This window comes from Simochromis diagramma, unplaced genomic scaffold (assembly GCF_900408965.1).
Source record: "Simochromis diagramma unplaced genomic scaffold, fSimDia1.1 OVJJ01000753.1, whole genome shotgun sequence".
In the NCBI taxonomy this organism is placed as follows: Eukaryota; Metazoa; Chordata; class Actinopteri; order Cichliformes; family Cichlidae; genus Simochromis; species Simochromis diagramma.
This window is the reverse complement of record NW_024387523.1, coordinates 7,246,131-7,270,593: the sequence shown is the minus strand read 5'-3', so window position 1 is coordinate 7,270,593 and position 24,463 is coordinate 7,246,131. Positions and strand designations below refer to the sequence as shown.

At 41.5% G+C, this 24,463-nt stretch overlaps 1 protein-coding gene across 9 annotated transcripts; it reads right to left on the bottom strand.

The window, feature by feature from the left end:
- Window positions 1-633: 633 nt before the first annotated feature.
- Window positions 634-24,423, bottom strand: ubap2l (ubiquitin associated protein 2-like). Of its 9 annotated transcripts, none has more exons than XM_040019929.1 (30): window positions 24,343-24,423; window positions 22,944-23,081; window positions 22,198-22,272; window positions 21,497-21,607; window positions 19,498-19,672; window positions 18,397-18,498; window positions 18,173-18,218; window positions 15,677-15,721; window positions 14,838-14,944; window positions 14,526-14,585; window positions 14,361-14,413; window positions 13,963-14,048; window positions 13,360-13,540; window positions 12,927-13,125; window positions 12,384-12,724; window positions 11,792-11,964; window positions 10,528-10,648; window positions 10,172-10,247; window positions 9,852-10,044; window positions 9,668-9,731; window positions 9,072-9,408; window positions 8,044-8,132; window positions 7,884-7,937; window positions 7,097-7,181; window positions 6,715-6,932; window positions 5,625-5,730; window positions 4,306-4,431; window positions 2,143-2,210; window positions 1,832-2,026; window positions 634-1,252 (listed from the first exon to the last, which is right to left on the bottom strand). In XM_040019929.1, exons 2-30 carry the CDS (start codon window positions 23,037-23,039, stop codon window positions 1,157-1,159), a joined length of 3,678 nt encoding a protein of 1,225 aa, XP_039875863.1. In that variant the 5' UTR covers window positions 23,040-23,081; window positions 24,343-24,423; the 3' UTR covers window positions 634-1,156. The 9 variants fall into 9 exon arrangements, with proteins under 9 accessions (XP_039875863.1, XP_039875864.1, XP_039875862.1 ...); XM_040019930.1 differs by lacking the exon at window positions 24,343-24,423 and adding an exon at window positions 24,161-24,324; XM_040019928.1 differs by lacking the exon at window positions 24,343-24,423 and having other exon boundaries at window positions 22,944-24,324.
- Between the last annotated feature and the right edge of the window lie 40 nt (window positions 24,424-24,463).

Below are 24,463 nucleotides of genomic sequence, written 5' to 3'. Positions count from 1 at the left end.
AAAAGAAAAGAAAAAACCCATAGTACAATTCTGTCCATCAGTATTCAATGCTGCAGATTTCCTTACAATGTTGGGGGGACAGGTGGCGGGGCAGGGAGGGCCTCAGAAACAAAATTATTCACACTGGAAGGCAGACTGGGTGTGTATTGGCCTTGGAAATCATTCTCATCTTTCAAAATAAGAGGGGCCTTATGAAATATTTATAATTAATGGGAAAAGTTTCTGTACAAGTGTTGGATAATGAAAAACCTGTGCTAGGCAAAAAAAACCAAAAACCAAACAAAAACCCAAGCACAGTACGCAACCATGGCCCCCCGTGTGTACAAACATGCACGCAGTCACATGACAAACACACTTTTTCCTCACAGTCAAAGCCAGTGAGCTTGCTTATATGTCTTTATATATAATATATCTATATTCGGTAAAAAATAAACTTCACAACTCTACCAATTTATAGAATTGTTTCTGCAAACTTAAAATGACATAAAAAAAACAAAACAAAAACAAAAAACCCCCAAAACATAAAAAAAGTCAACGGCAAATTACTGTGTTTGGAAACTGTTCAGGAGGGAAGAATTTCCGGCAAAAGTTAAGTAACAGGGAGTTGAGGGTCTGAAATACAAAACCAGCCTGCCCCCACCCCCTTTTAGAGATTACTTCATTCCTCCCCTTCAGTGGGGAAAAAAAATGGGAAAAGACAAAAAATAATAAAAATAAAAATAAAAAGACCATACAGGAAACGTTCATTCTTTTAGAAAAACAGTTCTATGTTACAAGTGAAAGGAAAAAAATGTTGGGGGGGGGGGCAAGGGGCGGGAAGATTAATACGATACAAATTCCCAACACTTAGTATTTCACCCTCTTGATGGTTTGCTTCTATCACCATTTATCTCCGATCGCCCCTCACTTTTAAAGCCCCTCCTGTCCCTCCCACCCATCCCATCCATGCATCATTAACAGTGCTCGTTCTCTCGGCACAGCACCTCCTCTGACCGCGGTCAGAGCTGTGGGAGTGCTGGGCCAAGAGACTGGAGGGAAATCTTTGCAGGAGGAAGCGGGGATTTATACGTGGAGACTTATTTGCCAAAGGAGTGAAGAGCCTCCCACCCCTCCCAGCTTTTTGACACTGCGCGGGGTGAGGTCCCGTGAGTGGATGTTAGTTTGCCCCCCAGCTGTAGCTGTTGTACGCCGACTTGTTGATCTGAGACTTCTGTTGGATGGAGGCGTTCTGGCTGCGCTGTCCAGTGCCGCTCTGTGGAGTAGAGTCACAAAGTTCATCAGTGAGCTGCCGCTTTGTGCCATGTGTTTACCTAAAAGGAGCACAGCTAATGTCACGGTGAAACCACAAACACTTAATGAACTTGCCAACAAATCTTTTATAGGCAATTCACTAGATTTGTATTACTACTTATAACAGTCTGACTGCATGATGCTCAAGTGCTACTTCATTTATTTTGAATGTGCTTTATCAAAAAGACTGGAAGTTGTCAACTAGTTAACAACCTGAATATAAAAGATGGAGCTCCAGTGATGTCACCCACTCATTTTTCAGCGTTGACCATAAATTTTGGTCAAGCCGACGCGATCTCAGGCTCTAAAGCTGTCGCTGCATTGGTCACCGCTCGGGGAAACTGATGTCGACACACTTCCATCTTTTACTTTCAGCCTATGCATTTTTGAGCTCATTCAGACTGTTGATCATTACTATTTGACTCACTGGGTGGAGTTTCCTTGTCAACGAATAATGCCTGTATATGTTTTTTTTTGCTCTGCTTGTTTCTAAAAATCACACGACCTCAAATACGTAAGCATTTATATATACACACTGCACCTGTCCGTCTTGCTGCAGGTGGTGGTGCAGAATCTGAGAGTGGGGTTGTTGGTGTGGTGTCAGGATATGCATGAATGGAGCTGGAGCGTAGCCGGCAGCGGCAGGAGGGTTGATGGGGCCCCCGCTGCCCAGTGCAGAGGGCAGGCTGAATGATGCGGCTGGAGTCCCGGCGTGGAAGCCCTGCTTCTCAAACGACTGCAGGGGACCAGGAAGAAGAATAATCAGTTTGGCCACTATAGTGTTTTGTTTGTTTGTTTGCTGCTACAAGACAAGCAGAAGCATATCCTGTGAGTAAATATTTCTGTAGTTACCTGCGTCTTTGTGTAAACAGACCCTGAAATATCTGGTACTCCTGTGTTGCTTGATGTCACAGAGACTCCTGCAGAGAGGGGGAAACGACACAAACTGAGCTCATTAACTGTTAAACCGAATATGTTACAGTAACCACCCACGTGGTTACGCTCTGATTCTAACCAGCACAGATGCTACTGGGTCGATGGACAACAAGGAAATGAATGTATAGACATTATCTATGAGGGGGAAAAAAAATCCAAATTATAAAAGAATACTGGGAAATTCCAAGTATGAACATCTATGTGAGCACGAGTCCATAGATGATTTCAGCAGAATTTCCCTTTAGTGACGACGGCAAAGAGACTGAGGAGATGAGGAAGGATGAGATGAACAGGAAGAGGAATCAGAGAAAGATGGTGTAGCTGAGTGTATGTTTCAGGCTTTGGTCTTACTGTTGCTCTGGTTTGCTCTGACACTTCCTTTTTAACCCTCTATGATATCAGCTTACCAAAAAAGAAGAGACTCTGGATATTAAACAAAATGCTAGTCCCGTCCCAGTTTTCTAATTACAGATGATTTATTTTCAAACATTTTCAGAGAAAATTTCCCAAATATAACTGGTGACAATCATGTGCCTCTTTGCTTTGTCTTGTATGAAAATATAATTAATGATTTTGGATTTTTGACATCTGATCAGAAAAAACAAGACGACAATTTGCCCAACAAAGGATAAGATATATTTTTTTCTGTCCATTTAATTTGTTGTTTTTTCCATTTTCCCCTTTTACATCCCCAAAACAGTAACACTCAATAAAATATGGTCAGTACAGTGCACCCCTATTCTGAAGACAACTTTAGTAACCAGATGTGCATTTTCATCATTTTGTAAATTGTACTTGTCAAAAAAAAAAAAAAAAAAAATTAACAGACTAATAAAAATAAAATACATCTCTTAGTTCTCTTTAACAGAAGTCAATAAATGAATGATTAAAGATAGGTTTCTCAGATATTTTGCTCTGAAGTCTTGGCACTGCTGGAAAGCAGAAGAATCTTGTATACAAGTGACATTAAATGTTTCTGTCATTTTTTCTGCAGATAACACAAGTGATGGATTTTTAAACTTTTGTTTTGCTTTTAAGCTGCTAAAGAAACTGTCAGCTAGAGAGACGCTCAACCTTATGAGACTCTGTTAATCTGAAAGCACTCATTTCAGCCCTGTGTTGTGTGGAAGCTTCACAGAAATGTGTTAAAACCCTGAGTGTCCAAACACTTTTACACTGACAAGTTGCATGTTTAACGAGACGCTCGTTAAATGCAGCATTTCTTGCTTCGTACACTCACAAGGTAATAAAGGGTTTTTTAATCCAGAACAAATAAGTCATTAATGAAATCTATCACAACTCCTGCAGAAATGACAGATTTCCCTTTGAGCGAGTGACCGATGTCATCCGTTGTATCCACTGTCATCATATCTAATTAGGTAACGCTGAACTTCAATACTCCAATAATGGTCAGTGATGTTCAAAGACATAAGCAGAACTTCCTATGTACCAGGTTTGGTTCAGTGCACACAGTTTTGACAAAACATTTCAGTCACACACGGCGTTATTCTGACCAATCACCAGTGCTACAGATGATTTTGTTGCCCTCTCTGTCCTTGGTTGCAAACTACGATCCTCGCAGGACAGCAAACTCTTTACTTTGGAGACGGACACACCAGCAATGAGAACATGAGTGAAGAGCAAGCAACACAGGGGAAAATGGGAAAGCATCAACCAGAGTAACTCACAATCACTTTGTAGAAGCCCAATAATGTTAATACGACCTTTTTAGAAAAAAAGAAGAAAAAAAAAACCCTCTAAACACAGTGTAGCTGTTTTACATAGAAGTACATTGGAGTGATGATGAGTTACCCTGGCAGAAAATGGGTAAAGAAATGCAAAAAAGGCTTGTAAAAGAGGCAGGCTGCACTGGACTATCTGAAAGCACATGTAGTGTGACAGGTCTTCCTGCAGGCAGCAGCGATGAGGCAAGGGAACGAGAGCAAAGAGGGGGGAGAAGGATGGTTGGTGACACAAGGAGGAAGACGGGAGGGACAGGGTTGGTTTTTCTCTCTCTCTTTCTTTCTCTCTCTCTCTCTCTCTCGCTTTAGGTTTAATTTGGCATGTGGCGGCACTCACCGACTCCAGGCCCGGTGACAGAGCTGGCTGGCTTGTTTTGTGCAGAAGCAGCAGCGGCCACGGCAGTGCCGTATCCGCCCTTACAGAAATCCCCACTCCCTGAAGCCTGGCCCACATCCTCATAGCCTGCAACAGTCAGACACACAGCCGCAGCCCACAGCATTAGACACACCAGGCAGGGGAAGCAGACCTGCCTCAGATAGCATCTGCAAATGATTCATAGCGTTTTGTTTGAAAATTGGACCACATGGACAGGTTTTACCAAGTTGGGACAATGCAGACGGTATCAAGTTCCCTCCGCTGTAACAACCAGAACTTTGATACCAACTGCAGCGTCTGTGTGGCAAAACCTGTCCGTCCGGTACAACAAGCAGGTCAGAATCAACGCTGACGTCATTTGCAGGTACCATCTGACCCAAGTCTGAGGGGGAGGAGGTGAGGGAAGTGAGGGGGCAGGCAGGGCGTGTGTATGGGGGTGGAGAGTGAGCTTGAGTTGGGTAATGGCAGAAAGCAGCAGATGGTGCAGCTTAGAACAAATAGGTTTTCCACATGTTGTGACTAAAGGTGGATACCAAGTGATGAATAAAGTATGTAAACTAAAGCCTCAGTGAAGTGATTGGATAGAATATATAAAAAACAGGTGAAAGAATATCGTCTCAAATGTCAGTCTTTGGGAAAAATAGGAAGATGTTGGCTTCATGTGTTGATGTGTTCAACATGAAGGTGTGTGCAGGCGAGGTGGTGGATAGTAAAGCTCTGGGGCAAACTGCATTCTGAGATGAGCAAAGCAAGCCATGGAAAAAAGCGAGAAACCCATAATCTAACCCTGTTCGTTTGTAAACTGGTACAGCCAGATGCCACTTTTAAAGCCCCTTATCCCTTTCTGTTTAGACAGCATATACTTGATCTAAAGACGCCCTTTAATAAAAGTGACATAAGATGCATTCTTGTTGTTAGAGAAGAATTACTCAGGCATTTTCCTCACGTGTACAGGCACTGAAACTGTATGAGATGCAGATGCGTTTTCTGACACACCAAACCATGTTCTGGTCATGAAAACATTAAACTTTCACGTCAACATCCGGGTCACAAGAATGATTCATAAACCATGAGCAAGTGTCTTGACACAAGAATAACAAAGGCCATTACACGAGCACCATGTTTATGCTTGCAGATGTTGCAGCGCTCGAATGAAATACGCACTCCACCGATGGGAAAATCAATGGGCTCATTGTGAGAATCAGCACAGAGTCATCGGTGTCCAAGTATACTAGCACAACCCCGTAAACATGCCGTTTCAACATTATTTAGGCTCTCACCAGTGCTGTATCCATGGGAACCATAGCCACTAGCCTGTTGAAAGGGTGTGGCCGAGGCATTGACGCCGACATTCACACCGTGCTGTTTTGACGAGGTAGGAGCCACCTGGACGGGCGGGGGGAAAAAATAGAGAGTCAAGAGGTCAGCAAAGGAAAATGTGAAAAGTTCACAATCATGGTGGTGAAACACACATTCAGGTTCTGATAATGCATTTTTTAAACTGCTTAAATCGCTCTCATATTGCCACCAGAGGAAAGGCTACAGGAAGCGTCGGGGGCTGAAACAAAGCGCTATCAGGCAAGTTGAAGGAACCTGTTTAGGCCAGTGTTTCTGTCACTCACAATCACAAATTTGGCTTTAACTCCAACTGGCTAGGGTGAACTTTTAAATCGTTGACAAGAAATTAGTCCCTCTTTTTTTCTATTTTAGAAAAGTTTAACGTTAAGACAAAGCTACTAGAAAGACGGGTAGAGGTCGAGCTGCAGCCTCTGTTGTCTGGCTGAAGTCAAAGATAAACTGATTGTACTTGTTACAGTAAGTAGCTTTTTACTCTCCCTTCACTGCTAGCTGCCAGCTCAATATGCAACACATCTTCAAAGATGACCACAGGCTGACAGAAGCCACTCTGTCTCTCACTGTCTAAAGGGAAGAATTAATTTAAAGGCGGCCTTTTATGCTCAATTTATCTTTATTGTTGGACACTATTAAGAGTAGAATACTTACTCATGATACACTGGGGCTTGGTGCAGCCCCTCAGTTGTTGAGGAGATTATAGCTCCTGTTCTTTTAAGGCCACCCTCCCATTAAGGCAACTTTCTTCTGACTGGCTACTTCTCACAAACAGCAGGTTTGTATTTTCAATTAACATTTGTTTCTTTCTCAGTAAAACTATACAATGAGCCTCTAATACTCTAATCTACTCCCCTCATCTACTAGTGGTGGAAATATAAGGCACTGGCCTTCATACCCACACGAAAAGAAAATAAATAAATAAATAAATAAATCAACAACTGCTTGTTGTTATATAATAACACTAAGAAATTGCAAACAAGGAAAAAGTTAATTATTTTGGATATTAAGATTTCTCACCGGAAACACAGCAGGTCCATACTGAAAGGTATTGGGCAATCCTGGCATGCCAGTGTAGTACGGGAGACTGGTGTAGCTGTAGCCTGGCGGCAGAGCAGGATTCAGGAAGGGCTGCTGTGTGGTGTGATGCGTCTGGCTCTGATTCTGTTGTGTCTGAGCTAATGTGGTAGCTGGAGCCGGAGAAGAGGCATCAGCTCGACCAAACTTTGATAAGTCACCTTAAAGAAAATGGGAATAAAAGATTGAAACATGATATAGCAGTAAAATAATACATTTTTAAAATAAAATGATATTTTCTAATCACACATAGTAGTAGATAGTCTGTCTTACTCTTTTAGACTTTTAATGGAGCTAAAAAACTAAAAACTAGAAAGTGTCTCACCAGAATAAGGGTTGCTTGTCAAGCTGCCCTCTCTGCCTGTCAGTGCTGTTGTGGGTGTTGCTGCAAAGGGAATGCTGTAATAATCCTGGATAAGAAAAATATTACAGTATAAGAACACAAGAAATTGAGTGACTACATACCCATCACATAACTTGGGATGGGTATGTAATGGTAAACATTTTTTCTAAACTGTTCACTGTTGCCTATGAGCCAGTCTTTAATAATAATAATAATAATGGATTGGATTTATATAGCGCTTTTCAAGGCACCCAAAGCGCTTTACAATACCACTATTCATTCACTCTCGCATTCACACACTGGTTGAGGCAAGCTACGGTTGCCCTGGGGCAGACTGACAGAAGCGAGGCTGCCATATCGCGCCATCGGCCCCTCTGCCAACACCAGTAGGCAGTAGGGTAAAGTGTCTTGCTCAAGGACACAACAACCAGGACAGAGAGCCCGGGGATTTCTCAATTTGTAGAGATGGAACTACATTGCTGATTTTATTGGTTCATTTAAGACAAACCGTAAATAGAGCACAGGTAATGTGTAGTTAATGTATTTTATACTTGAGGGATTTGGCCCTCAAGTAACTGCAGTAAAAAAAACCCAAACAAACAAAACCAACACCCCCCCCAAAAAAACCCAACTTGTTTGAAGATTTGAACCGTCACACCTAAACCCCGAGTCATACAAAGCTGACAATGCTGTGTAATTTTACACTCCTAACTGTGCATAACATTATTTTACTTGCAGCAGCTAAACACATTTCACAAACAACACTTACCAGCGGTATTCTTGTCTGTAGCATCTGTAGATCATCATAGCCGTACACCTGAGGCTGAAAAGAACAGTAAATCAAGTTAGTGTGGAGTAAGTAACACAGTAAATAAAAATCTAGTAAGCACATGTGAAGCTCAGGCCATAGAAACTTTGACAGTACTTACAGGGTAGGCATGCAGTAGTCCAGGGGCCATAATGTATGGGTTGGGCAGTAGAGGGGGCACTCCGGGTGGAAGGTTTGGAGGTGCTTTCCCTGTATGCACAAATTAAAATAAACCAATAAAATGCATTTATTTGCAAAACAGAAATATAAGCCTCATAATCATCCACAATAAAAATACACTTGTGCCTATATTTGCTAGACAATTTTACCCATGCGCTAAGCAACCAAATTATACTAATTATTCACCAACTTGCATTACATAACCAAAGTATTACAAATACATTGCCTTTAGCAGAAATAATAAATGAAAACATTGCAGTAAAACACGTGACAAACAGTTTAGCAGCAAAGATTACACTCTACGTGTGTGAAAGAAAAAGCCTCAGGGGACCAACCAAAGAGTCAGAATCATGAAAAGCACACCTGTGATGATGAGGAAATGGAAACCAGATCGAATCCCAGACAAAACAAAACACCCATGACTCACTCACTTTAATCAAAGACGATCTCTGACAAACTCCCCAAGAAATCCTTTACCACAGTTGCTCTACTGTAAGTCAACAATAATTTATGCATCCATCTGCCACCTGACCACAAAATATGCCCTGAAGGTTACATCATCTGTGTAACTGTAACCACTAAACTCTTAAGGACTTCAATTGGTTCTAAAATCTAGTCAAAATGAAGGATTAAACAACGGCCTAACACCCCAGACAAGCTCTACTTAATGCTTTCCTTTCCTTTATTCTTTTCTTCTACTTTGTGTGTGCTCTCTGAAGCCAGACCACATGACCCGATCAATGACAATATTGTAACAGAAGCTCCACAATGGATTCGCATACAGTAAACGACTGACTGTCCATTTTACCACCAAGTTATTGTGAAGGCCTCACATCAAGTTACCAAGCTTATAATTATATCACTGGTATTGACTGCACAGTTTAAAGTCAGCTATGCAGAAAAAGTGAAAAGCAAACACAATTTAAACTGCATCTACATTTTGATATATTTGTGCTTGTGTTGTCTAACCTGAGGATGCTGCAGAGCTGCGTGTTGATGACGAAGATGCTGAAGACGGAATGGTCGAGGCCGCTGTGGAGACTGAAGCAGTGGCGGCGGCAGCTGCTGCTACTGGGGCACCCATAGAGGCAGTGTTGAGGCCCATGGCCAGACTGCTGACGGGGCCTAGGCCCGAGGGAGCTGAAACTGTGGCAGAGCCCACTGAGGAGGCCTGAGGAGCCCCTAAGGACACCTGTGCAGCAGCCACAGAGGAAGAGGAGCAGGGGACTGATGAAGACGGCACGGCTGAGACAGAGGAAGGGAAGGATGAAGAGTGCAGGCTCGAGTCTCCATCGACGCTGGGATGCTGTAGGGGCGGAAGATAATAAATGCGGCGAAGATTGATGAGATTACATTTCCATTAGAGTGAATGAACATATAATGTGTCCATCTACCACCACAGGAAATGCAGCTTTGAAAAATGCTCACACTGAGTGAGTGGGGGAGGGAGACCCAACCTCCTGCATAAGCTACTCATACTCATTTGTGACTTGTTAAAAAAATAAAATAAAATAAGTACAATTGATTCTGATGCAAAAATTGACATGAGCATACAAAGTGCTCACCAGTAAGCCTGAGTTCGATGTCCGGACAGATGGAGTCAGACTGTTCTGTTGTGATGGGTGAGAGCTGTAAAAGAACACAGGATATACAGGGGTTATTACACTTATCAGCAAATCACATCACATTCACTGACACTTAGGTTAACACCAATCATAATTTAGACTTAAGAGATTAGCTGCATCTCACTTGTTGTGCTGAGGAGGGGCCATGCTGCTTGGAGGCATGTCTTCATTGTGACCCAGAGCACTAAGGGGCGTCTGATTGGCTGTAGTCAACAAGGAGGCTGAGCTGCTGTCTGTTAAAGTGCCCATGCTGGAGACCGATGCTGGCGTGACCGAGTCAGAGGCCGGCTTGACTGATACTGCAGAGCCTGCTGCAGCTGTGCAAAGAGCAAAAGAGAAACGGATGGAATAAAACCAACAAAACTCAATTAATAATGCTCAGGAAACATGTATGTGGGCTAAATGTGCCAGAAAATATGACCTGACTAGTAAGCAGACGCTTACCTTCCACGGATTGTGCTGCCTGTATTGAACTGAAGCCATTCTGTAAAACCAACAATGAACGTGAGCTCACAGGTTTCTATGGAGACAGGCCATTGATAAAAAGCTGAAGCTTATTTGATACGCAGATATCAAATACAGGCCATGTTTAAAAACCAGCAGCACTTTACAACGAGAACAATGGAAAACAAAATAATTTAGAAGTATAAGAGTAGAGTTTATTTTAAGAGGCTTTTGCATAACAGAGCAGGTGGTAGTTGAGCATGTTGTCCCCAGTGACTCCTCCTTTAATACTTCACTAAAAATGGGGTATTTAACATTTTAGTAGATCAAGTGAAAGAGGAAAGTGTTGGCTTTACCTTGGGCTGCAAATCCTTCTGAGGGGAGGAGGAGACTGAAGGAGGGTAACGCCGTGTTTGAGATGGTCTCTGATCGTACAGGTCCATCTGGCTGGAGTTGGAGAGAACTGGAGTTGACTCACTGCAGATTGCAATGAAATGGACAATCTCAAAGTTAATTGTGTTCAATTAATGGTTCTGACTTGAATACTGATGATAATTACAATTTAATGACTTTTATAGACTGGGACACACACCAAAAATTGATCTAACCTTTAAAGAAGTGCTGAGTAAAACAGAGCGTGGGGAAAAAATAAAATAAAAATCAAAAGCCAAATTCTGAAAAGTCCAGTTATAACTGGTAAAATAATTCAGCATTCCTGGCAATCAGAAAAGTATGCAAACACTGTTGAATAAGCGGTACAAAATGTCAGACTTTATGAGAGAGACAGGCTCGACTAAAACCCTGAATAGAAATTTGTGTGTCAACGATGGCAGCTAGCCTGCCTGCCCACAACTGCCAAACTGAGTTGTTGCACTGATGCATCCCCACAGGTGAGGTTCACAACATGTTTTGTGCATACATTGTTGTTATCTTAGCACTGTATCAATATTGTTTTGATGTGGCTTCTGCTCTGGTGGGATTGAGCTAGAGATGTTGATTGAGCATGCACTTTGGACTGCTCCATTAAGTTTCATGACTGTGCACATGCAGACAGTAAGTATAACTTGTGGGGACAAAAGAACTTTTAAGATTTTGGGGGGCAAAGTCCCCAAACTTAAGTTTAAAAAAAAAAATAAAAAAAAAAAAAAAAAAAATAAATCAGATTTAACGGGTGATTTAATAAATTATACACATCCAAGTTCTATTTAAAGTTATAGCTCTCTTGCCATTTAGACAGCAGCAGCAGCAAAATAAGAAGAACAACAAATCCAACAAATAATAAGCAGCGTGATATTGCATAGGCACGCTTAATAAGTGCCCAGAAGCATTAGCAAAAAGACTGTAGTCCTCCTGTTCATTGACAAAGTCAAGAAAAACTTTACTCCAGAGAACCGTTCTTGAATCAAAAACAAAAATCTGTCATTCCACAGCGTTCTGTGTCAACATAAACTTTCTAACATGAACTATCCTTATGTTGGCTGGTTGCACAGCAGATGGCACAACACTGAGTACAACTAGCAGGTCTGAGAGGAAGGTTTTTAAGAGTACTGTCCTCCATTCAAAATATTCACATCCTGTTTGTTTACGTACAGGAAGAGCTTTGCTTTGGGAAGTACCAACCTGCTGGGGCTTGTGTAGAGACTGTTCTGGACCTGGTTGCCTGGTGTTGTGGTGGCAGAGGAGGACTCGTACTCTGGTAGAACTGGTTCAGACCCAAACTGCAGCGCTCCAAACTGAAGATTCAGGCCTGAGATGTCTGTTGAGCCAGGCATCTCCACTGCCATTGCTGGAATCTGAGTAAAGACAAAAGCAGTTTGCTTTCTTTAAGGCCACAAAGACTGAAAGCTTGCTTTCATGCATAAGACACAAACTCTACTGGTCTGCTATTTTAATTGGATATCTGTCTGCCTCAGACAACTAGATCGAGTATTGGTGACAACACAGCGATCTATGAAGAAGATCAATTCAGTTCAACTCAATTCAATTCTGTTGTTCTATGTTTACCACACAGCAATGTGGGCAATCTAACACAGGATGAAAGAAGCCAACAGCAAATTGTCACCTGTTTTGGAAGCATTTTCACATCCAACGCACAGATTTTGGCATCATATTGGAAGAGAAAACATTTGGATCAGTGCATCCCTACATGAAACCAGTCTGTTTTCAATAGCTTCTATCAGGCACCTTTTCAAAATCTCTTATTAAAAGTCACCTTTGTATTAATGGAGGCCCTCTTCTTCTGCTGTTTGATTTTGTGTTGCTGCAAAGGCAGAGGACTTGAACCCTGGGCATCTGAGGAGCTTGGGGAAACCTGTTGACCTAGAGAAGGGACTCCGGCCATTTTAGGAAGGGAGGAAGCAGGTGGAGGCACCACATGGGGGGAGGATGTTGTTTGTTGTGGTAAGGAAGATGATGAGGAGACAGAAGAGGAAGGAGGCAGGCCTTTGTCCTGCAGGAAAACATCCAACATGGACGAGGTTGAGGTGGTGGCCTGGTAGGGCTGCCTCTTTGTAAAGGGCGTATGAATTGCAGACTCCGGTTGAGCCTTCATATCTAGACAATAGTGGGGGGACAAAAGTCAGAAAAAATAAACTCAGCAAGTATTTTTTGGTACTGAAAAAAAGAGTAAAAAGCTCAATTATAATCATTATGAAATATACCACTTCACATATTACAGCAAGGCATTTAATAACAATAGCATTTAGTGTGCAGATAATTTATCTTCAGAGTAATTTAAAAAAGGCTCTCATCTCACCATATTGTCCCAGTGAGGCAGCACTGGTGTCCCATGATGAAGGGGTTGTGTTGGGGGGTCCAGTCTGGGAATGCTGGGCTGCCAGCTGGGCCAGTGCCTGGGCTGTTTTATACTGCTCCAAAAACTGGGACCCAGTGGTCCCTGTGCTAGCTCCTTTAGGTTCCCCCACTTCCCCAAAACCCTTGCTCAGCATGCTGACCTGCAGTGTTGGTAGAATAACACAGACCATTATTCTAACTGAATAAATACTTGAGCCACAATAATGCAGTTATGCCGCGATATCACTATACTCGCCCGTGTTCTGTGTGGTGAGGAAGTGGTGGACTTATCAACGTTAAAAGATGATTTGCATTAGTGAGCTATCTGAGAGGCAAGGTACATTTAACTGCAGTGTTAGGAAAAAACTGCCATGTTTTATTCTTTAGAGTCTCACCATGTTGTGCTGGGTGTAAGGGGTGCTGGAGGATGTTTGAGAGAGGGGCACTCCTTGCTTGGAGTTGCTGAAAACCAGTGACTGGGACAAAGAGGGGGGCTGGGTGGCCTCCATGGGGGCATTTTCTGTCTCTGAGGAAGAAGATGGTGGAGTCTTCCCAAGGAGCACCGCGAGATCAATCCTATAACAAGAAATTTAAAAAAAACCATTCATTATGATACCTATAAAAAGTTTCAATAAAAATAGGTTAATTATTGTAAAGCTGCATTCATTTTCATTGTTTTCTTGATTAATCTTTTTTTACTATTTAAATTCAACAGAAGTATCAAGTGAGCGATATTAACACTGCTCGTTTTTGTCCAGCTAGCAGAATAAGTAATTAAATATTTGCACATTTTCTTGATAACTAACAGTACAAGCATATGGCCAATAATTCTCTGAACATCAACTCATTCATAAATCAGTTGATCAAGAAATCAATTATAACCTTGTCCACAAAAAACAGAGAAGGTTACAAAACAGTGACTGCTCTTTTTCTCTTCATCAATTCCCAGAAAAGCAATTTGCTCAGCAGCAGGGTAATAAATTGTTTAAGTGACCCACCTCTGTCCCTTAGTGATGGTAACATTCTCTTGAGGCGGAGGCACTGACGCTACACTGGAAGCTGTGAATATCTTGGTCTCTGAAAGCTGCAGAGGACAGGAGAGCAGAAGATGAAGTTTTAGTTCTGTTCAAGTGTGCAGATCAGAATCAGTTCTAATCTACTTTCAGCTGCTCCCTTATTCTCAACGGGTCGCCACAGCAGCTCCACAAGTTTGATTTAGTGGGTTGACGCAAGTTCCTCCTGGCAAGGTACTTGCGTCTCCTCCGAACAAATATGTAAACCACTACACCATGGAGCTGCTATCACCATCATTAATACTGAACTATAACTTCTTCGAGGACAATGTACTGTTTTTGTTAAAGAAATAATGTGATTGAGGTAAAAATAAAACACTCACATCTTCATTCCAGTCCTCAGTGCCCCACTCCTCTGTGGCAGACCTCCAGGCACCTGTGAGTGAAAGAGAAACAGTTCAATGATGTCACGTTGAACAAAGAACTTCAAACAGAATAAGGAATGCAGAAAAAAAAAAAAATCAAGAGGGGAGTGAAGACAGGTTTACCAGGAGCAGAATCAAACTTGGGTGGATAATTTGTTCCCTCTCCTGCAGAGTATTCCAACCCTGGAGACAGAGACCGAGGTGAGGAGATTAAAGCCAGAGGAAGTGATAATTCTTTAGTCAGAGCATTACAATATGTCTGAAATGTGTGTATGTCTCAACTATCAAGCAAACCATCCTTGTAGTCTTTACAACAAGAGCTTCTTTGGCAAGCTAACCATGCTTTTTAAAATATTTTGGATGTTAAACAGATGCTGAATTGATAAGATTAACTTCTCTTATTGGAGGGTGACCTTTGTGGATAAATTCACTTACTAGCTCCCTCCTCTAGCTCCACGCTTCCTGTGTTGTTCCAGGTACTGCCCCCTCCGTAGTTTTCTTCTGTCTGAGCTGGCTCCGCATAGTCAGCAGGGTTGAATGTTCTGGGAAACATAGTGATAAGGAGTCAAGAAGTGAATGAATGGACTAATGACTTCCCCAACAACTGAAGGAGTGTCTGCATAAGTCACAGCTACTACCTACTCACCTACTAGAGGTCAGCCCTGTTTGAGCAGAAGCAAACGCTCAATTAAGTTTTAATGAGGTGCACACCACAACTGATTAAGGTGGTTGTCTGCTTGCAGTGGTCTTTTGACATCATTAGGCTTTTTACTTCATAAAACACTTCAGAAACAAAACCAAACTTGCAACAGGAAATGATATGTAAAAGAAATCCTAAAAAAAACTTGGTTAAAGCAGTGAAACTACCATTGTTGTAGTGGGGAAGCATCTAAGTACTGTTTTAGTTTTTCAACGACTCTTTCCTGGCAAGAAACATCTTTCATTATTTTGACACATCCATGTATGCTGAGGAAATTACAGCTGGTGCAGCCTAGCAACATGATCAAGTGCAACACTTTTCTTTTGAGTGAAGCCAAGCCAAGCAGCTTTCATTATTTGTCAAAGATCCTTCCTGTGCAAATCAAGATGCATTTATAGCTTGGATGAGCATATTAAATGACAAATTTTAAGGGAAGGCCATATCCATTTGATATCCTATTAATAGAATGAGGTGTTTTAATGTCTGCTATTACATTATCCTATTTTATAGCACTCAAAGGCTCCCTAAAGAAAGCAAGAACACCACATACACACACAAGAGGCGATGCACTCACCTCCTACTGCCTGCAATATCATATCTGGGCCCCTTATCATTCTGGCTTTAGAAGAAAAATAATGGTAACAATTACAAGATGAACAACAAAGTAAAAGAAAAAGCTTTTTTTCCCCCACCACCACCATCGACAGCTACAGCAGCATAAGCAAAATGCCTTCAAGCTGCCTGAGCCAGTACTTTAATAACAACTCTGCTCCAGTCAATCACTCTTCAATGCAAAGCAAGCCAGTGTGCTTTTAGTCATAGTGGGTCAATACACAAGAAACCCAGCTGAACTGAAGTATAGGCTTCATAAATCAGCCGCAAACAAAAAACAGCTGGTAGATGATGGCAGTTAGCAGTTTCATCGACACCTTCAATCACTACAACTACATGAGCTCAAAGCTATTGTTGAACACACGGTGCATCGGTCTGCATAATAACTCCATCCATCTCAAATCACACAGTCTCTTGTTTAGTCTCACTCTCATTTACCTAATAAGTTGAGAATGTCACATACACACTCTGTGATAACTCTGTACAGCGCCAAATTAACTGTCTCGATTCTGACAAACACCCCACCAAAGCAAACCTACACTTTTACTACAGTTTTTACAGCTGTAAAGATATATCAGCCTGTTTCATTGGGTTTCTATATATGCCAACATAAAATGATCCCATATGTGTAAAACAGAGTGGATTTCAATCTCTTCCCTCAGTTTCTTTTCTGCAGACAAAGAAAGAAATTAGTTGAATGCAACACCAGAGGAAAAAAAAAATGTCAGTTGTAATGTGGGACTTTAACTGTGTTCTCAGATCCGAGGTGCGAAATTACTTTCTGCCCTTTTAACCTGGAAAAACTTTGTCTAAATAGACACTAATCAATAGGTGATTTAAAAAAAAAAAATGGGGTTATGGAAACAAAAATGGGTGGGCAGAGGGTGGTGTGACATGATTTCTGTCCAGAAAAGACAGAAAAAACACCCCAAAGATTACAATTTGCATTTCTTAATGCAAATGGATACGTGTTCAATTCAGTCATTTTAACACACCTTGAACAAGGCTACATTAGTGATAAATCCAGTCTTCATGTTACCAAAATCTGGGTTGCCGGTTTTAATGTGGCCTCATTAAAGAGACTGAAAGCACTATTACTTCACAGAGAGACTCACATATGGAGATAATAACCAAATCATCTACCAACTTCCCTTGAATCATCTAAACTGTCACATCAACTCTGAAACAAATCTATCTGATCAGCTTATTCATTGGTAATTAAGTGTGGTACTCATTTCCCTTTTAAACCCGAGTATTAATTTTTGGGTTTAGTTCAATTTCAATGAAATCTGAAAGCAAAATGTGAGGTGAATAGCATACGTTGCCTATTAAAAGCATAAAATATCAGTGACGCACATCTACAAGCAGGTCTGAAAATCACCATCTTATCACACAGCAGCAAGTACTTTATCTGCTTTAAGGCAGTTTCCTTTAAAGCCATGTACACTTCTCTCAACAAACATTGGTGCAAAGCTGGTAAACAGTGTCTGCCAGCATCCAGAAGCAAAAGCAATAACCGAACTATTGTGTGCTGCCGGTGAGGACGGTTTAGGTAACACAAAAACGTCTCAGCCAGCACTGTACAACATTAGCCCCAAATCTGTATGAAAAGCGTATTATAGTGTTTGAGTATGCAAGTCAATATCTAGGTCAACACTCAAAACAAACACAGCCAAGACTGGAACACTTCCACGGGCTCAGAGAGCACAGACCATAAAGATCCTACTGCAGGTTATCGTTTGCACCATCATAGAGCAATTATTTTACATTCTACTCATTCCCATAGGTTAGAACCATGTGCAAGTATGCTTTTTGTTGTATTGATATAGCAGCTTCAAAACACACTTTGTTTTTGTAAGAACATCTGATTCAGGCTTCTCCAGCAAGGGAGCCATTCAGTTAGGACGCACACACATATACACCCAGAGTCACATCATACCTGACTGCTCACAACCTAATCCAGGAAATGTCTTATGACAGCACAAGTCTTACTCATACACTGCCCAATTAATGACAATCAAATGAGTCGAGAAAGCCATCACAGTCAGCACAAAAAGCACTTCCTCTGTTTTGACACCTAACTGTTCAACTGACATGCGTATTAACTGCACCCTTTTGCGCTCAGAGAGACTAAAGAACACAAGCAAAACAAACTGAATAATCCTGCAGCCTGGGGCCAGAGAGCTTAATATAACTGTAAAGCTAAACCAGTTCGGTCCCTGACAGTCTTCTTCATAAATCAATCCAAATATTACTCTAAATAAAATCTTTAGAGACTGCAAACTCTGAAGAGAGATATTCAGCCCACGCTGTTCCGTCCCATTGGCTGATGTATGTCCGCCCTCCTTTGGATTAATGCTAAACAATAGGCTGGGGTCCTGCTCTCTGGTGACCATAGCAACAGGTAAAAGTGGAACAAAAGGCCTTCTCGATTTAGGCAATGCAGGTATTCCCTTACCCCATGCCCTGTGCCGAAAATCTGCCTCCTCGCCGTCCAGATGCTCCTGGGGACAGAACGAGACTGTGTGTCAGTTTCTCAGTTCGACAAATCTTGCCATAAGAAAGGAAGCCAGCAGATTATGTGTGCACTGCAAAAAAAAAAAAAAAAGCCCAAAAATCCCAGCTACCCCTTGTTTTGATTAGACACACGTCCTTCAAAGAACAGTAAAGAGGATTACTTACCAACTGCTCCCCTTCCTCTGCCTCTTCCCCTTCGGCCTCGCTCTGCACCTCTTCCAGCTACTCCAGTCTTGCCTCCATCTAAGCCATTCTCTTGGCCACGAACTTGAGTAATGAAGAGAGAGCAAATGGCTTCAGATTTCGACACAATAGCGCGTGCAAAAACAGCAGACAATTAAATAAAACTTAATGTTTGAGAACCTTAACAGCCCCTCAGATAAAATCAAAAGGCTCTCCTTTCCTATGACGATGTATGCAGTTTAAATAAGTTCTAAAAGGCTTTCTTGCACTTTTATTTTTACAGAATTCTGGTGCACCTGTGCAACCTTTCTGTATCCAACTTCATCTAAATGACGAAATAAGCCAGCAAGCAACTGTTCATGCAAACCATACATTTCTTTTCTCAATGAACCCCTTCAGGCAACAAAAGCAAAAAGCCTTTTTTACAAAATGACTCGATAAACTTGAGTCTGACAGAGCACAGGCATGACTCAAATTAACAGCATTCCTTGACTTGTGAAACATGATGAAATTCAAAGAAAAAAATCTTTCAGGCTGTACATTTACAGCATGCAATTTGATAAAATAACCACCTTGTTAGTGACCATTTGTTCAATGATTTCTTTTCAGAGTTGAGGGCAATTTTTTTTTTAATATTCTGCAGCAGCCAAACTGATCTCTTCATCTAAACCTAAATCAAACTAAAGCCAAAACTAAAGATGTAAAGACCAACAAAAATAAACAAGAACTGCAGACAGATACAATAAAGGCCTGGCAAAAGATCACAATGAAGGTCCACACTCTGGTAATCTCAACTGGCTCCACACTTCAAGCAGATCTTGACTTCAACAGAGCCTTAAATAACCAGAAAATTATAATGGTATTTGTTCAATTAAATCTGAGCCTCTGTAAATACAGGACTGTGTATAAAAATGACAAATTTCTCAATATTTTTGTTCAATCCCTTCATACTTGAATTCAAGGTCAGAAAAATCTACTGTGTTGGCAGACACACCCATTTGTAAAAACTGAGTCACTGACTAAAGTTTCCAGATCAAACTGTAGAAGAAGGCAAATCAATGTAAGGATGAGTTAAAGACTTACACTCTCGTCCCCTGCTAGCGCCACGTCCCTTGCGTGGAGCTCCACCTCTGCGACGTGCTGCATCCTTCTCGCCTCCTTTCTCTCTGTTCTCTTTTCCTTCGTCTCCAGTTTCTGCCTGGCTGGTCTCCTTCTGACCTGACACCCCTTTCTTCTTTCCCACCATTTCCCAGGAGTCCTTAAGAAATATATAAATATAGCATTACAATGATGCTCGTCTAAATCAGAATACTACAGAACTGATTGTCTTGGCACATTTCACTAAGATGGAAAACACACACTGAAATGGATGAAAGGTTAGTTGATAAGGTGATGATCTGAATTTTTTTTTTTTTCCACTGTTAAGAGACCCTCGGCCAAAACAGGAAACTAAGTGACCATTACGGACTTTTCATAGTTTTCTGACGAATATCTCTTCCTTTTCCATCGGTTGCAGCAATATCGCTCTGTGCCATCTGGAAAATGTGATGCTACCACACTTATGCATCATACAAAGACCTGTAAAAACGGACCTGTTTGCAGATGTGTGCCATGCCGCTATACACAGAGATTAACAACAGGGAGCATAAACTGCCACTAAGCTTACGTATGTCTGAATCTGATTGGGATCGCATTTCACATACAGTGCATTAAGAAGCTGTTTGGTGGAAGCTGTGGAAGCTAGTTGAAAATCACAATTGGAAATGTTGTTCATTTTATTTGTTCCCTACCAAGCCGTATAAATTAAACTCCTTTTAAAGTCTTTACTCCAATGAACCAGTATTTGACAATCCAAAGGGCATAGCATCTCTTGATCAGCTGTGATTAATGTGTAACGGCAAGATACTGTTCAAAGTCTTACTCTGGTTTCAATTTCTCACCATGTTCTACAAGTCAGATTGTTATCCAAGCTTTTAAGTTATTTTTTGATAACTTATAGATAAACATTACACACATTTAAGTAGCCAAATAAAGAGAAGATATGTTATCTGTGCCATCCATTTGTCTGTCTGTCTGTTAGCGACACTGCAACAAACGTACCAAGCAGAATTTCCTAAAACATCGCAGAAAGAAGAACCCAAATATTTTTATAGAAACTAATAGGAAGCTTATGCCCTGTGAATGCAGTCTCCACTTCAGGAGATGACTGCCCTCCTTCAAGTCCCCTTCTGGTTTTCAACAGGTCAGTGACAACATACTTAGGGGATGCAAAAGAGGCACATTGACAAAGAAAACACAGAAAATGTACACAGCTGCAGTACCCACTTTCAACAGGAAAATGAATGCACAGTCGCCCAGTGGAAGACAATCCGCTTCCAAACAATCACAGCCTGACTCAGACTGACTGCAATAACTCTCAGACAGATTGGCAAAGGTTTGAAAATACTTGCTAACTAATTTATAAATGTAGAAAGATTGCAATCAATCAGCACTGACAAGTGCTGTGCGTCTGCAATGAGTCTCTTTGCAACTGGGGACTTGATTCAACTGGTTGCCAACTTGTTGTATTCTGGTTATGTTCCTATACAAACGCAAGGTTCCCATGCACCTACTAAACTGCCGTCCTGCAGCAACTCCATCACTATTTGTGGAGGAATTTCTGAATGTGCGTTTCAGACCTATGAGGTTCTGGCTTGAGTCATTTAAAAGTAAATGTGAACTTCTTTGTATCTAGACAGCAAAAGACGACAGCAGATTTACGATTTTTAATGATTTATCTGTTTAGTGCTGTATCGCTGTACACAACCGCATTCAATTGAAAACTGATAGACTGGCGCCATCTTATCGCCCTGCTCATGCATCACAGTCACTTTGAACATGGCATCTGACCGTTTGTGGTACCCATCTTCAAAGCAACCATTTCAAAGGCTGCATGTTCATTGAACTTGGTCACAATAATTTTAGTTGTGCTGCTGTCTCCAACCACTGTTTTCCCTGATGTGATTGTAACATCCAGTGTGGCACTGATTTCACAAGAATCCGGCGCTCACAGCACAAGCCTTCACACAAAGCCAATACTCACAGTGTCTGGGCTTCCCTCCAGCAACACGTTGATGGCTCTGTTGACATCCCCGTTGCAATCATGCAGTGCGATCATAGACTCATCCTGATCCTTGCCTGTGATGTCAATCAGCTGGAAAAGGAGAGTTTTCACAATCAGACAGAGTTGACCCATGACATCTCTGATGTGTCATTTGTGCAACTATTTTAATTACACTTAGAATAAAAATCTAATTTTATCAAAAGGTCAGTATAGAGGGTTAACTACATGCTTGCTGAGATTCAGCAGTTGAGTAGACATTCAGTACCTTTGTAACAAGACCATAGGTAACCAACAGATTGTATATAAAGTTAATTTTCTATGAATACTCTGACTACATCCACTTGTTTTAGTTCCTAAATAAAGACACTGATCTTTGAGAGGTAAACTCTCTTATCAGAAGGTGACGATGACTTGTTTTTTGAGTTTTCTGAACTTAGATGACAATGAGTGTGTGTCAAAATTAATGATTTGATCATTAAAGCTGACAGGCCTGATATCATTTATGGTTAAATCCTGTATATGTTCACTTAAAAAAAAATCCTAACACAAGAGACATACATGTCTAATGCCAAGCACAATAAATGATACAATATAACACGTGTCAATAAATGAAGTGGTGCAACTACAAAAGGAGCAGGAACACCTAAACAGCAGGACAAAAAGAAAGTGCATCTGCTCACCTGTTTGACCTTTTCTTCAAAGTCATCATTGTGATCTGAAATCATCTGTGCGAGTCGGATCTGCTCTGCGGTAGCCTGTTCCAAGAGGGTGAAAAAGATCCAAGATTTGCATCAGCAAACACAGGGTTTGCATTGTTGAGAAAACATAACATTTAGATGTTAATAGAATCTGTAGCACTAAAGTTATTATTAAAAATTGAAAGCACCTTTGCATCCACTTAAGGGTACTAATTGCAACTAATTTACCATTTTCAACAACAACTACAGTGCTTAAAAATGCTAACACTTGTAAATAACCCTTTTCACACAACTACTATACCACAAACAGTAACCACCGTCTTTTTACTGTTATCATCAAACCTGCATATTAGTTGGTCAGACTGTGTTCCCTATTGGGTTTTCAGACTGAAGCCGTGATCCCAAAAGCTCACAATCAGAGATTTTGTTCTCGACTTGTAATTACTCAGCAGCATCACCCTAACTTATCCAAAGCTTTTATAGTGAGGATGGCATCATCTGCAAAAGCCCTTTACTCAGTAAATAAAGACTGAGTTTTGACTGAATTTTTAAAGTTATACTTATCTCAAATCTAACTGTAACAAGTATGTAACTTTGTAGCTAAAAACTTGTATGTAATTACGAGTTGAAAAAAGAAAAGAAAAAAACCCTTGTCTGAGTATATTCAACCTTGGTGCATATCACAGAACATCTGGGCAGTGTGACAGGTGGTGAGTGTGAGAGGGTACCTGAGGCCTCTGCTTGTGCTGTGTCTGGCTCTGTGTCTGGCCCTGTGTCTGCTCCCAGTTGCCCCGGGCTCGGTTCCCGCCCATGGACGTCATCATTTACAGTATATACAAATAACAGTATTTACAAAGGAATAACACCTGAGAAGAGAAGGGTGAGACGGAGTGTTAGAAGGGCTTGTGACTGTGACCTACTTATCTAGCGCACACGTATGGTATGATACCACTTCCTCAAACTGCCTGGTTGCTTAATGGTTTGCTGGAAGCTAGCAGTGATATCACCTTTGTTCCCAGACCATGTCTTAAACCAAGGCCACCCGAGGGAGGACAAAAAAGGGAAGAGCTCCTTAGTAAACTGGGTGCAGCTGCACACAAGGAAAACGAGCACTAACTTAGTTACCACTCAAACATGATGCAACACTTTATGCATCAAAACAGCCTCAATGCTGAGGTAAATCTAGATTTCCAAACAACCGAATGTCTTTAAAAAAAACAACAACAAAAAAACCAGACATATATACACTTTGGAGAACACCAAATGGGGAAAGACAACATACAATCTCACACAGTATACTGTTAACCTTGCTATCGATTCCTTAATCTTGCACATGTTACGTAAAACCCTGTTTTGATTCGCGCACAAACAAGCCTAAAACCAGGGCCCGTCGACCATATCCAAATCTACTATCCAGCCACATGGCCAAAATGCTAGCCAGCAAGCTAATAGTTGAGGGGAAAGCATCCAGCTTTCAAGTCTCGGTGGGCTTCCGCTTCTCACGGCTTCACCTCATGGCGACAACGAGGCTAACTTTAACGGCTAACCTGCTAACTAAACAGTGATACCTACCTACACAAAGCTGCGTCGCTAGCTAACTTAGCTTAATAGCAAACAAGTTAATTAGCTCGCTAACAACTAACGGAGATTTCGGGTTCGACCGGGTGAACCAAAGAGGAAAAAAATACGCCCATGCCACTCCGGTGCCACCGGTTGTCTGCTAGCGACTGATAGCCACGCTAACTAAACAAACTAACGTCCTCTTGGTTAGCCAAGAAACATTAGCCACGTTAGCGAATTAGCAGCCGCGACACCGCTCTGCAACATTTACAACCAGTGGCCCCGGCGTACTCTCACGGACCGGGCTGAAGGCGTAAAAAACCGCCGAGGCTGAGGGTAGGCCTATAGGCCGCTAAAATGAAAATAAATAACAGGCAATACTGACCAGAAACCCGGCTCAGTATTACACACTGCTACACAACCGGCCGACAAGTAATCTCGCTGTCGACCTCCGGAGTAGGATTTAGGACAGGATTTAAATCCTGAACCCCGAGTGTTATAAGCTATATTGAGAAAAATAAAGCGAGCCGACTCGCTCACACAATAAGCGAGAGACGGTGAATTTACCTGTTTCTTTTCCACTCTGACACCACGGAGAGCTGCGTCACGTGGTTTGCAGAGCGCTTCGAGGAAACTGGACCCACACCACGTGATCAGCAATATACCGTCAGCGGAGAGACGTGACATG